Source organism: Scyliorhinus torazame, chromosome 6 (genome assembly GCF_047496885.1).
Source record: "Scyliorhinus torazame isolate Kashiwa2021f chromosome 6, sScyTor2.1, whole genome shotgun sequence".
NCBI classification, from domain to species: domain Eukaryota; kingdom Metazoa; phylum Chordata; class Chondrichthyes; order Carcharhiniformes; family Scyliorhinidae; genus Scyliorhinus; species Scyliorhinus torazame.
In genome coordinates this window covers 118,492,745-118,506,249 of record NC_092712.1, presented here as the reverse complement: position 1 = coordinate 118,506,249, position 13,505 = coordinate 118,492,745, and the positions used below count along the sequence as shown (strand labels likewise).

Genomic DNA, 13,505 nt, shown 5'->3' with positions numbered 1-13,505 from the left:
AGTGGGGTGCAGATAGGGTCAGAGACAAGGATAGCACTGTGCCAGCATAAGGAGTTTGAGATAACAAGAAAGTTCTGCTATAGATGCCTCACATGAGGACGTTAGTGTGATGGTACAGAAAGAGACTGATGGATATGCACACAGAATGCAGAACAACAGCATTAATGGGGTCGCCATTAATCAGAAACGTAACTCAACCAGCCATATAAATACTTTGGCTCAGAGAGCAGGTCTGAGGCTGGGTGTTCATCAGTAACACACCTGATTTCACAGAACTGATTCACCATCTACAAGGCATAAATCAGGAGTGTGATGGAATACTCACCATTTTCTTGGATAAGCACAGCTCCAACATTCACCAAGCTTAACACCATTGAGGACAAAGCAACCCGCTTGATTGATACCCCATCCACAACCTTAAAACATTTACTCCCTCCAGTACTGACTGGTGTGTAGCATCAGCAGCAGTGTGTACGATTGATAAAATGCACAGCAGCACAAGGCCCCATCAACGTCACTTTCCAAACCTGCATACTCTACGTACTACCTAGATGAACAAGGTAAGCAGATGCTTGGGGAGATACCACATGCAAGTTACCTTCCAATTCAGATACCATCCTGACTTGGAAATATATATATGTTCCTTCATTATTGCTAGGTATAAATGCTGGGACTTTATCAGTAAAAGCTGAGAGTGACAATAAGTAGCCCACAAAAAGTTTAAAAATTGGTTTCCTCCCACAAAAATGTAATTGTTCTGGAGCTTGTTACCTTCAGGCACACCGTCATCCAATTCTCTTTTTTCAGAAGTACTTAAAAAAATGATTAAAATGTAATTTTGATGAAGGTTTTTCAACCAAAAATTGATGCCCAACAATTTAGTCAGCCTTTGTGATGAAATTGTTATGACTCTTTATACTCAGATATCTGTTTCCCAGGTTACATTCAGTTTTACATAACTTTCCTCAGAATGACACAGAACTTGACAACACAGAGGCCTATCTTTATGTCGGTACAAAGGCAAAATATAGCGGGAAATCTGAAATGAAAACAGAAAATGCTGGAAATACTCTGCAGGTTTATGTCGGTGTTTAAACTCCCCGCACTTTCTAATTCATGCATTGTACCCTTTTCAACACTTGCTATCCCAAATCTGCGAGAGGCGTGTCCCCACAGTAGCACAACGCTTAAAGGTTAACACGAAAATGCTGACAGCGAACATCATACCTGACACCTGAGAAGAGAGGAGGGACACATAGGCGAGCGCCGCAACTATTATCACAACCGCTATTACATGTTTGAAAACTTTCTGACTGGTTACATTCTGCGACTTGGTTATAAATTTGAGCCACTCCCACATTTTTCCAGGTGGGCCTGTCGCTTCATCCCGCCTGGCCCCGGCCTCGCTCCATTTCCAGCAGCTGCTGCTCCTCTTTAAAAAATAACATTCCTCAGAACGCTGGGTGGTTCGGTGTCCTAGCAACGCCTTCTGAGAATTCGGACGGCATTATCACTGCCAGCCACTTTGTTCTCCCGCCAGGGCGAGACAGCATTGGGAGGAGTGCAGGAGTAAGGCTATCATGGACATTGGCATCGTTTTCTGACTGACATCTCTTGTGGATTTGCTTTGTTCTGCAGTTTCATTCCAGTTATATCATAATATAAAGTGGACCAAATTACGTCTCTTCAAAATAAATACCCAAAAATCAACGTGATCCGCTATGCCTGTAAATATTTTGCTCCAATCGGTTCTTTTCCTTTATCTTCACATAAATGCTAATGATGAGGTTCTGTGGTCACTTCGTAAGGAATAATAGACTGGATATTGTTACGCTTCGTCATAGTTGTAGGGTGGGGCACAACAGCACAATCAATGTCATTTCACCCCAATTGCATTCATAAATGTCTTCATTGTATAAACAGGTACTACAGTAATTCAAAATGCAGAAACCCAGGTGAAAAAATAAGAAATTATATATACATTATGATGAATAAAATTAAATATCTTCATGTTTAGATATGCTACACCCTGTACTTTCTTAAGCACTATAACACTAAGCAAATCCAGCTTTGAACCATTCACAGAATAATCGTCCTTAATTCCTGTTAAACCTCAATGAATTTGGGGCTGTAACCCTCTACGATTAATATTAAATTCAGTTGTACTGTATCTTACATTTTATTAGCTATGCAGTCTGTATTTGTTTTATGGTTTGATTTTGTACGATTGTGTTACATACCCTCTATAATGAGCAAAGATATTGATCCACTAACTAAACTGTCATTTCTCAAATCCCTTTTCAATTGTTATTTATAAAATGTCAATTGTGTAATTGCATATTAGCTACAATAAAAATATTTTTTCCTCATTTTATATTCGCTTCCATCTCTCTACTTCTTCAAACCTACTTTGCAAGGAAATCAGTGCTTATACAAACAAGGTAACTCACAAATGGGAATAACAAAGATCCATCACGAGTTGTCAGATGGACAAAGCGGTGGAACACAGCCTATTCAGCAGGTTGCAGAGAAAATCAATTTCTACTTCGCACAAATATAAAGAACCATACAAACCTTCGAATTTGATGGCAATGACTTACTCACTGTTGTAAAGCAGCCTTTACAGCACCGAGTAGTCAAGTTACCATTCCTCGACAAAGGAAAATTACACGTGTAAATTTCATTCTGCAAGGGACAAAATTAATCTCTGAACCGGAGCTGTTGAATTTAAGATAATGAGAAAGCAGATATACTAGTGAGCAGTAATGAATCATAAAAATCCAATTACTCATACAGCATGAGGGATACATTGTAAGATGTGCAGGCAAGTGTGAGAGGGATATCCAGAGGTACAAAGAATTGAAGCAATGTCACTTACAAAAAAAGGAGTTCATTCCATGTATGAAGGCAATTGTGTAACTTGAGTGATGAAATTATGATAGCATTATGCAGATCTCCTCCACAAGTGAAACACATTTTAATAAGATGTTTTTGCGAGGTTGGTTTGTAGGATGTCAATGCAGAATTTATTGTATAAAATCAGATGTAGAATCGGTTTAACTGGACAAAAAATTATCGATAAAGTTTATTTTATCCAAAATTACAAATTTGCAAATGCACATTTGGAAAAGGCTCACATAAAATATCTGCATTGCATGCAAGGAATTCAACTATACACAATAATATGTCAACATACTTATGAATTGTACAATTTACTCTATTTAGAATACTTCATAGGACCAATTCAGAGAGATAGTGTTAAAGTAAATATAAATGATATGTTTTAGAGAACATTCAATCCCTAGGTGGGTTAGAAAAAAATAGTACCAATAGGCTCAGAAAGATTAGAGTAAATCTAGACCAATGAATTAATGCCAATAAATGTAGAGACTACATTACTACCTTGTAACTCACTGAGATATTCAATTTTATGCAAAACAAATCGGTACTCATTAAATACTGTATTTAAGATTTGGTTCTTAATGGTTGCTGGTAGCATGTGCAGCCATATGTGATTAGAAATGCAACAGATTTTTATACAAGTATAACTCACATATTGAAGAGATTTGAGGTATAAACATTTCTAATACAGCTGCAACACTTTACTGAAAATGTTAAAATATATTTTACTATTTCAAACTTCAAAGAAACATTGGGCCCACCCTCAATAAAAATGGAAAATTAGTATTCAAAAACCCCAGACTAACTCCCAAGATGGCAAGGTTGTCATATGAGGAGAGATTGGGTCGGCTAGGTCTGTTTTCACTGGTTTAAAAGAATGAGAGGGGATGCCATTTAAACATATAAAATTCTGACAGACACACTGGATGCAGGTATGTTCTTTCCCCTGGCTTGGGGGTCTATAACAAGGGGGTCACAGGATGCAGGTTAGGCCATTTTAGGACTGACATGAGGAGAAACCGCTTCACAGAAGGTGGTGAACCTGTGGAATCCTTTACCGCAAAAGGCTGTGGAGACCAAGTCACTAGGTATGGGGAGCGCGCAAATGGCATTGAGATAGAAGATCAGCCATGATCATACTGAATGGAGGAGCAGGCTCGAAGGGCCAAATGACCTTCTCCTGCTCTGAGTTTCTATGTGCCTTAACACCTATTGATTATGAAGCACAAGATTCTCGTGATAGGTATTGCGGCACAATGCTCATACTATGTTTGAATGAAAGAAGCACTGGCACTACTTTAAATCAGTTTCTCATCCATTTTTGCTGTAAATGTGTGCCAACGTTTATTGTAATAACTCCTAGAAAATGATCCAACTATTGATTTGCTGCTGTTGAAAGTGTTCTAATAATCCAAATTTTTATTAAATGCTAATTTTTGATTCCTCATTTAGATCACAAGAATTCAGTAATCTTTCAATACGGAACTATTTGGTCAAGAATATATAATTTAAATACAATCATAGTATCAATAACCACCTAGTGTGGTTTCGGGAATATTGGTAGCATGCATGTCTCTTGTCATGTTTGACTTCTCTTTGAGTTTGGCCTGCAGCAAGGTATGCTCCACAACTCCAATTCGAATATCCATTTGAGTTATCTCTTGCTTCAGTTTAGTCAATGCTTGTTTGATTTTCACTAATGGAGCTGAAAATAATAGTGACAATATACTGAGTCAATCCATTTGACTTATAACTTCATGCAAGTATATAGTATACATACATTACCATAAATTTATTGTGCGCATTCAAATAAATGTCAACAGACAAAATGTTAATATATGGCAGATGGCATAAAAGCAAATTACTGCAGATGCTGGAATCTGAAACGAGAACAGAAAATGCCAGACAATCTCAGCAGGTCTAACAGCATCTGTGGAGAGAAAAGCGAGCTAATGTTTTGAGTCTCGAACTCGAACGTTACCTCCCTTTTTTTCTCCACAGACACTGTCAGACCTGCCGAAATAAGAGGGCACGTTCGTCTATATGCGCTAGGAAGAATCCCCACATAAGGGGAAAATACGCTAAAGAGCATTTGAAGATGATAATGGGATTGCAGAAAGGCAAATTTGTCAGGGTTGAACACTGAAGATCATCAACCTGTCTAAGGTTTTCTTGATTCATATGTCAGGAGAAATTAAGAGAAATTTCTCTGACATTGCTTGCAGGAGCTATATCAGCTCTCTGTAAGAGCTATCCATTTAATTCCATTGAACTGCCATATCTTATACCTTTATTTTTTTTCTTTCTCAAATAACTATTTTCTACACTTTTTAAAGATAATTAAATTGGCTTTTACCTTTGTTTTTGTTAAATATTCCATGACATAACAGCCCCCTGAAAGGAACAAATTCTCCTTACCTCTCCTCTCCCTTTGGTGATCACATTAATTACATGTCCGTGAATTACCACAACTTTGATATCATTTTAAAAGATTATCCTGCTGCCATTTACTCACCTCCATCAGTCATGCTGCTTCCCTTTTCTTCCATATCTTGTTTCACCTTTTCCAACTCTTCACTTATCTAAAGGATTACACACAAAATATTTAAACGGTACCTATGGAATGATCTTTAATAACTGAAATCTCGACTAATTTTCAAAATTATCAAAAGAAGAAGTAGAAAATGCTAGTTAGTCTGGAGGGAATGAAAATCCTCAATTTTCTCTACTTTTACCACCTTCATCTCCTTAAGATATCCATTCATCATGCATTCTTCATGTTATCATCATAACACCCATTCCTCACGCATGAGCAACAAAGTGAAAAGCTATCAGCTAGTCCTTCATAAGGGACAATACAGCCAAACATAATCCAGTTGTCACTGTATTATCCCACATGCAGCCATTTTCCACCAGGTGATAAGAGGGCAAGGTTTTTCCAGCCCTGCCATGCAGGACCCGCCGTGCGGGGTTGCAGTGGGCCAGCCAAAGGTCAGCACCATGGAAGATCCTGGCACTTGGTGGGGCTGGAAAATACCAGCCTAGGTCATGATCGAGTTCAAAGTCCTATCCGATTTCTTTTTTGCATTAGCTAAGGACAGTGAGAGAAACTTGTGATGCGCACACCACTGGTTCCGTTGAGATCAGCAAGTTTAAGAGAGCGGGGTACCTAAAGTTAACGTTTTCCCCCCTCCGAACATCGGCAGACAAGTGGAAACAACCCTTGCCCTCGAACACAGAAAGCCAACGTCCACCCCAGACTCAATTGTCGGGTCAACCCCTTCCCCCAAACACCATGCAAGCAACAGGATGACCAGGGCCCCCTCCCCCATCCTTGGCAGGATTGGGGGCACCCCCCTCCCCTCCATGCTTAGTGCCCATGCCCCAACCACCAAACAGGCACAACACCTCCTGCCCCAACATCACCCCTCCACATATTAGAAACAATCCCTGTGGGGTTCCCTAAAAGCCCCACCCTCTGGCAGTGCTAAATTGGCACTTCCAGGGGGCAGTTTCAGGGGGTTGTGCCAAGGCACTGCGCAGCCATGTACCTCCATGTTCCCAGCATGTCCATCATGACTGTTTTAAGTTTTCGAAAATCAGTAGTGATTCCCGCCGACTTACGTCACAGCAGGGAGTGAGCTGTGGGGGAGATCTAATGATCCAAGAATCAATAGTGTTAAGCCATTGTATGATATTTAAATACATGGTATTCGGTTTTACACCATTTTACATCGCCAGCAGAGAAGATTTCAAACTAAGATCTCACCACCACAAATCCCATTATGTCGCTCTCGTAATTTAGCGGTTATAATGGGGTTTGTGCCCACGACGAATGTGCGGACGAATGTTGAAAACCACAGCCACAGTGGGCATGTGTTTCTGGGCCAATTCAACCTGAATGCAAAGCCCGTTAAGGCCACCAAATATTGCTAGAGGGCCATAATGGGAATTGCGTTGGTGAGTTCTTGCTTTGATATATTCCTCGCCACTCCCCGCCCCAACTGGTAAAGTGATCAGGCTCATGCCCTGTTTGTGCATGAACCTGATTTACATTAATTTAAAGAAATTTCAATGTCAATAATCAGTTTTATGCTGTACCTTCCAGCTCCATGTGATGTTCTCTACAGATTTTGAAATCGAAAACCAGTCATGGTGACCAAACATTGGGCATGGAGATACCTGGACGACTTGGGTTTGAATGCAAAGGTTGGGTAGTGCCAGGGGGCAAACCCTTCTCCGTTGGGGGAGGGGACTTCCCTTTATGTGTGGTGGGGGCTGGGAGAGGGATGTGAACTGGAGAACACATGTTAGCGGGTACGGAGTGTCCCGATAACGGAGGTAGGAGGGGTGGGGGGGCGTGGTTTGCCCTGAAGCTTGTGGGGGATGGGGCCTTCTATGACCATGGGGGGTTTGGAGGGAGTTCATTGCTTTCGCTGATCGGGGTCCCCTTTAAAGATGGCGCCATGGCGCACCCATCTGTGTAGCTGGGCTTGCCGACTCTATGAGGCCTCCCATGCCAGAATGACAGCGTTAAACACAGCCACCGATTTTTTTTTCTGACAAAATTTCAAAAGATCTGGACAGAAAACCTGGCTCTGTTTCTGGGGAGAAACACACCGGTTTTCAGTCAGAACCTGACTGTGTTTCTGGGGAGAAACCAACCAGCTTTCAGTCAGAACCTGACACTTTGCCATCATTTGCCATCAAGGGCAGCACGGTAGCCTTGTGGATAGCACAATTGCTTCACAGCTCCAGGGTCCCAGGTTCGATTCCGGCTTGGGTCACTGTCTGTGCGGAGTCTGCACATCCTCCCCGTGTGTGCGTGGGTTTCCTCCGGGTGCTCCGGTTTCCTCCCACAGTCCAAAGATGTGCAGGTTAGGTGGATTGGCCATGATAAATTGCCCTTAGTGTCCAAAATTGCCATTAGTGTTGGGTGGGGTTACTGGGTTATGGGGATAGGGTAGAGGTGTGGACCTCGGATATGGTGCTCTTTCCAAGAGCCGGCGCAGACTCGATGGGCCGAATGGCCTCCTTCTGCACTGTAAATTCTATGAAATCTATCATTTTTGAAAATCCCGTGTCCAGGGTATTTTTTTTACTTACGAGGGAAGGGGACCTATATAAGGTATTTTTAAATCAATGAAAACAATTAGGAATCGGTTTCCTAGAGGAGAATAATGTTTAGATCAAAATATAAACTTGAAAGTAATTTTTCAATTAACAGTAATTCTACCTCAGACAGAAGTCTAGTCCGTTCTGTTACACCCCCACTTCCTTGCTGGTATCGATCTTTGGCCTACAACAAAAATAAACTGATTTACAAAATTATGTAGAATTAAGGTCAAGAACTGCCACATTAAAAAGAATATAGCAGATTACCTCATTCAATTGGCCTTGAGCAACACGGAAATCCTGAATCAAATTCTCTAACTGGTTGTTGACATATTTCTCTCTGCTGCTGACCTTTTCTAGTGTTCGACTAATCTCATCTTGAAGCTTGTCCAAATAACTCTGTCAAAAAAAAAAAAGAATTCGGTGAACATGACTCAGGTAGAGATTAAAAATTCTTAAATACAAAGCAAGTGTAATCCTAGTAAGCAAAAAATAATTTGAAAGAATCCACACACCTTGACTAAATTACTCGCTAATTAGGTGGCTGCAACACAAGTGCTTTTGTGTAAAACAGCTATCGACGAGTATTCTATTTATTCATTCAGTTACCTTATTTGTTTTACTCTAATTTGGGGAAACAGTTTGACTTCATTTTCTGTCAAGTTTGAGAAACAATTATTTTCAAGAACTTGAGTAGCTTTAATAAGTGTACACTATATACAAGTCTGCAGATCTGATAACCTGAGACCACAAAGAAGGTAGCCGAATGTGTTTGAAAGTAATTTTATATAAATAAATTATGAAGTTTAACAATAACAGTAACTCAGCCAAACAGTTGTAACAGTAATAACTATGAAAATAGGAGCTCTAGTAAAACAGGTCTTGCATATAGGTCACCCTCTTACAGACTAAAAGAAGTCCGCCCAAAGCCCGCACATGCTCAGAACCTCAACAGACACTAGTAAAACAATTACATAGGAGAAAGGCTTACAAGAGCACTCTATGCTCAAAATAATACTGTAACAGTATAAAAATGCACACAAGTACAAATCAGTCCTTTTAGGAGGTCAGTCTTGTTAGGAGAAGAGGACAAATGAATAAGATGTTACAAATTCAGCAAACATTCACAAAAATGAGTCACAAAGACAACTGATTAAATACATTTCTATATGTTTGTTGTGCCTAAATGGTCTATTACATTTGATAGCATAAAAATAGTGACCTGGTTGTAAAGTGCTTTGGAACATTCTGAGAATGTGGTGCTGATAAAGACAAGTTGTTTAGTTTTACTTCCAAAATCACTACTGACTAAGTTTAACAAGTCCAAAATACATTGCTGCCAGCCTAGCTTGCTTCAAGATAGTGAGGAATTCACCTGAAAGTAAGCATTTTAAATGCATTATTTATAGAAAACTGGATAATTCGCAGCAAGTTAAAGGGATATAAATTTAGCTGAGTGGTTCAAATGATCGAATGACTCAAAAATGAAGCTCACAAAATGAACTACAGTATCAGAAGTTGCAATGTCCCCACACATGTTCATTTGCCGTATACCCTGCCATGTCACAGCTAAAATGACTGAGCTTCCACTAAAGACGGTCCGACCGCTTGTAACCAGATAATCTTTAATCAGGCCGAATGATAAAGGGGGTGTTTCTTAGAGAGCAGCTCATCCTCATTCAGTTCAATGTAAGGAGGCAACATTCTCCATGGAGAAAGCTAGTCACATTGGCTAGACTGGTCTGCTGATGAGTTGGTGTAAGATGTCTCCTGTATATTGCTGAAAAATTGCAGTTGTGATATTGCAAGGAGGATCTATGTTGCAATCTGGAACCTGATATTAGGAGACTATATATTTGACCGGATAGGTAGTCATTTATTGTACAGTCATAGTTCCTATTATTATTCCCTTCATCTGCTTTAATTGTACATCAACTAATTTAGCATGGGAAGAATTTAACACAGGGGCACAATATTCTCCAACTGTGGAACAGTTCGTTAGCACTGAGCTATACAATGTTTTAGATTCTTAACTTGAGCCTTGAAGTTTATTCAACAAAGCCATTTGTGATTTATGGATTCGGAATTTAGACATATTTGAGTTGGAATAAAGCCGTACCTTTGTCTCTTTAAGAGACGTTTCAATTCCCTCTTTATGCTGGTGCATTTGGTCAACATGAATTCTCCAATCCTGTTAAAGCAAAGTAGTTTATACAATTACATATAAAATTAAACTTGTATGACACACTATTTGATCGATTTAGAGAACAATAATGGATTGTTCCTCGCAGGAACCTAAAGGATATAAAAATTAGTTAAAAGGTTCTGACAGAAACAGTGATTCTCAAGTTAAGAACAGCAAGAGACCCCAGATTTAATTATTGCCTTAAATTCATTTTCAGCATATTTCATGCGCTGGATTTTCCGCCGGCGGGATGCTCCATTTTGTCGGCAGCCCCCGCCGGGGGTTTCCTGATGGCGTGGGGCTGCCCCACAATGGGAAACCCCATTGACCAGCCTGAGTAACGGAGCATCCCGCCGGCAGGGTGAAACAGAAATGTGGCGGGGTGGGATGGAGAATCCAGCCTCGTACTTTTACATATTGCATGAATTAATTTTTATTTTTTCCTTACATTGGCAAAGAACCTAACGTGATTCATCAAATCATAAAATTTATTGATCACTCAATAGTCTAACATCCAGATATATTATTGTTGTATAAACAATCCCAATTTTAGTTTATTTTTATCATAGTAAAACATTAGCTTTTAAATAACATACCTTGTTGTCAGTTCGGATAGTAACTTTAAGCTGTGGGAGAACGCGTTCTACTTCTAGATTCCACTCAGCAGCATCTGTTGTTGATTCTAAAATCTCTTCTGGTTTTGTGGACTCCACCCCCTCCTAAAAATTAAATGTGTATTTTGATAAATGCAACAATAAAATTATTTTTCTCTACCTGGACTCGAAAGCATTCACGTGATATTCTGTGAAGATCTGAGAAAACAGCCCAAAGTGACATTCGGTTTGATCTTTGCTTCCTGTCTATGGGATGGAAAGTGAATGGTCTCCAATGAATACTTCACCAAGTGGTAACTACTCATCGCATGGGAATGCAAACCCACACTCTAAAATATAGTGTTGGAGATTCACTGCATCGTACCACCGATTTAATTTTATTTAACAATTTGTTGACACAACCAAAACTGGCCCTATTATTAAGATTAATCCTTTGTAATGTCAGAAATCCATTGCTTAAAGTTGTTTCACTTAAAGTCACACTTTTCAGAACACAACTAAAACTTTCAGTAAGGATTTACTTTACTGGCTTGACAGTAAAATATTTGTTTCTTCAATGGATAATGCCCCTATCTTTACTGAGGAAAACTCACCATTTTCTTCCCCTGAGATTTCAAAACCTCCAGATCTAGGAAAGGCTCACCTTCTTCAAAGTCCTCTGCTTCCTCCTGAAAACCAATTTCAGGGAAAAAATTAAATCAATAAAATGGAGTTTCAACATTCTGTCAAAAGTTATTGAAATTGTTTTTCTCAATGTATTTTTGAATTTTTCTCATGTAGTACACTATTTCAGACAGGAACAAAGAAATGCTAGGCGTAAACATAAAAAGTGTATCAAATTTGTCATCTAGGTAGTCACACAATTCGACAATGATGGCATTCAGTTGTCAATTTGTATTAATCAGCTGCTGTGTTTGAAGAAAAATGAATATACAATTCTTAGGTTGCGAAGAATATTAGAATATCCAGAGGATACATAATATGCTATTTTTACTGTGCACTTTTACCCCCAAAGTAATGGGCTGGATTCTCCGCCGGCGGCATGCTCCGTTTTGCCGTCATGGGAAACCCCATTGACCGGCCGGCGTAACGGAACATCCCGCCGGCGGGGTAAAACAGAAATATGGCGCGGCGGAGAATCCAGCGCAGGATCTTTGACATTAGTGAGTTCCAACTCTTTCTATTGGGTGGCACAGTAGCACAGTGGTTAGCACTGTTGTTTCACAGCGCCAGGGACTGGGGTTCAATTCCCGGCTTGGGTCACTGTCTGCGGAGTCTGCACGTTCTCCCCATGTCTGCGTGGGTTGCCTCTGGGCACTCCTGTTTTGTCCCACAAGTCCCGAAAGGCATGCTTGTTAGGCGAATTGGACATTCTGAATTCTCTCCCAGCGTACCCGAACAGGCGCTGGATTGTGGTGACTAGGGGTTTTTCACAGTAACTTCATTGCAGTGTTATTGCCTACATGTGAAACTAATAAATATTATTATTATTCGTTGCTATTTTGTTGTTTGAACGTTCTTTTCCTTCTTTATTTGAAGATTTTAAACAGAATCCCAAAATCTCTACAGTGCGGGAGGCCATTTGGCCCATCAAATCTGCACCACCTCTTCAAAAGACCACCCAACCTAGGCCCAGTAACCCCACCCAACCTTTGGACACTTAAGGGCAATTTCACATGGCCAATCCACCTAACACGTACAACTTTGGACTGTGGGAGGAAACCAGAACACCCGGAGGAAACCCAAGCAGTCACGGGGAGAATGCGCAATCTCTACACAGCCACCCAAGGTCAGAATCGGACCGAAACACAGAAAGACCTGATTTTTAAGCAAACATTGTTCGAAACAATTAGAATTGCTGGCATTGGACCAAACATGATAAAACTAGAACTATCTTAGTTTTAAACAACCAATTAAAATTGCACATATTTACAGAATTAAATATGATAGGGAACGATAGATGTTTTGTACTTCTACCTTGATATTTTCCTCAGTAAGTCTTAATGAATTTGTAAAAAATGTTCTGCAAAAAACATTTCTGAGTTATTTAAGGTCACACAGAGGATTCCAATTTTCCTTGAAGAGCAACAGAGGTTTTTTTTAAATTTAGAGTAGCCAATTATTTTTTTTCCAATTAAGGGGCAATTTAGCGTGGCCAATCCACCTATCCTGCACATCTTTGGGTTGTGGGGGTGAAACCCATGCAGACATGGGGAGAATGTGTAAACTCCACACGGACAGTGACCCAGGGCCGGGATTCGAACCCGGGTCCTCAGCGCCACAGTCCCAGGAAGAGCAACAGAATGGGCAGAATTCTCCCAAACCTCAGCCGCTGTGTTCAATGCCCGGCGTGGTGGGACCTTCATAAATCGGTTTTGCAGTGTGAATTAAGAGCGGATCTTCCGCTGGTGCCCGCCATGGCGTGAACCTCATTTGCATCCTGTTAATGGATACATGTGAAAGGCTCGCCCACCCATGCCCGATTATCCATGGTGCCAGCAGGAAAAACGCCAGCGTGAAACACAGTTGGAACAACGTGGCGTGCAGATGTCGGTACTATGCCTGGGGCTTCCTCTGGAGACCAGGATGGCGGCTGCCCGCAACCCTGGACCACCAGGGTTAGAGTTGCATCTGCTGGTGGAACTTCAAGATTAGGTTTCCTGGAGGGGGTCCATCTTCCATCCTCAGAA

The 13,505-nt window shown here is 40.5% G+C and overlaps 2 protein-coding genes across 3 annotated transcripts in view; both read right to left on the bottom strand.

The window, feature by feature from the left end:
* LOC140424981 (zona pellucida-binding protein 2-like) overlaps positions 1 to 1,405 on the bottom strand; it is a 159,140-nt gene extending 157,735 nt beyond the window's left edge. For both annotated transcript variants that reach the window (XM_072508722.1, XM_072508723.1), the window contains exon 1: positions 1,228 to 1,405. In XM_072508722.1, the coding sequence (XP_072364823.1) occupies positions 1,228 to 1,360 (133 nt within the window). In that variant the 5' untranslated portion in view covers positions 1,361 to 1,405. The remainder of the gene's footprint in view (positions 1 to 1,227) is intronic.
* Positions 1,406 to 3,055: 1,650 nt separating this feature from the next.
* Positions 3,056 to 13,505, bottom strand: part of ift57 (intraflagellar transport 57 homolog (Chlamydomonas)) — a 43,593-nt gene continuing 33,143 nt past the window's right edge. The window contains exons 5-11 of the mRNA XM_072508721.1: positions 11,409 to 11,483; positions 10,798 to 10,920; positions 10,136 to 10,207; positions 8,284 to 8,415; positions 8,138 to 8,200; positions 5,417 to 5,483; positions 3,056 to 4,606 (exon numbers count right to left, since the gene is read on the bottom strand). Of these exons, the coding sequence (XP_072364822.1) occupies positions 4,428 to 4,606; positions 5,417 to 5,483; positions 8,138 to 8,200; positions 8,284 to 8,415; positions 10,136 to 10,207; positions 10,798 to 10,920; positions 11,409 to 11,483 (711 nt within the window). The 3' untranslated portion in view covers positions 3,056 to 4,427. The remainder of the gene's footprint in view (positions 4,607 to 5,416; positions 5,484 to 8,137; positions 8,201 to 8,283; positions 8,416 to 10,135; positions 10,208 to 10,797; positions 10,921 to 11,408; positions 11,484 to 13,505) is intronic.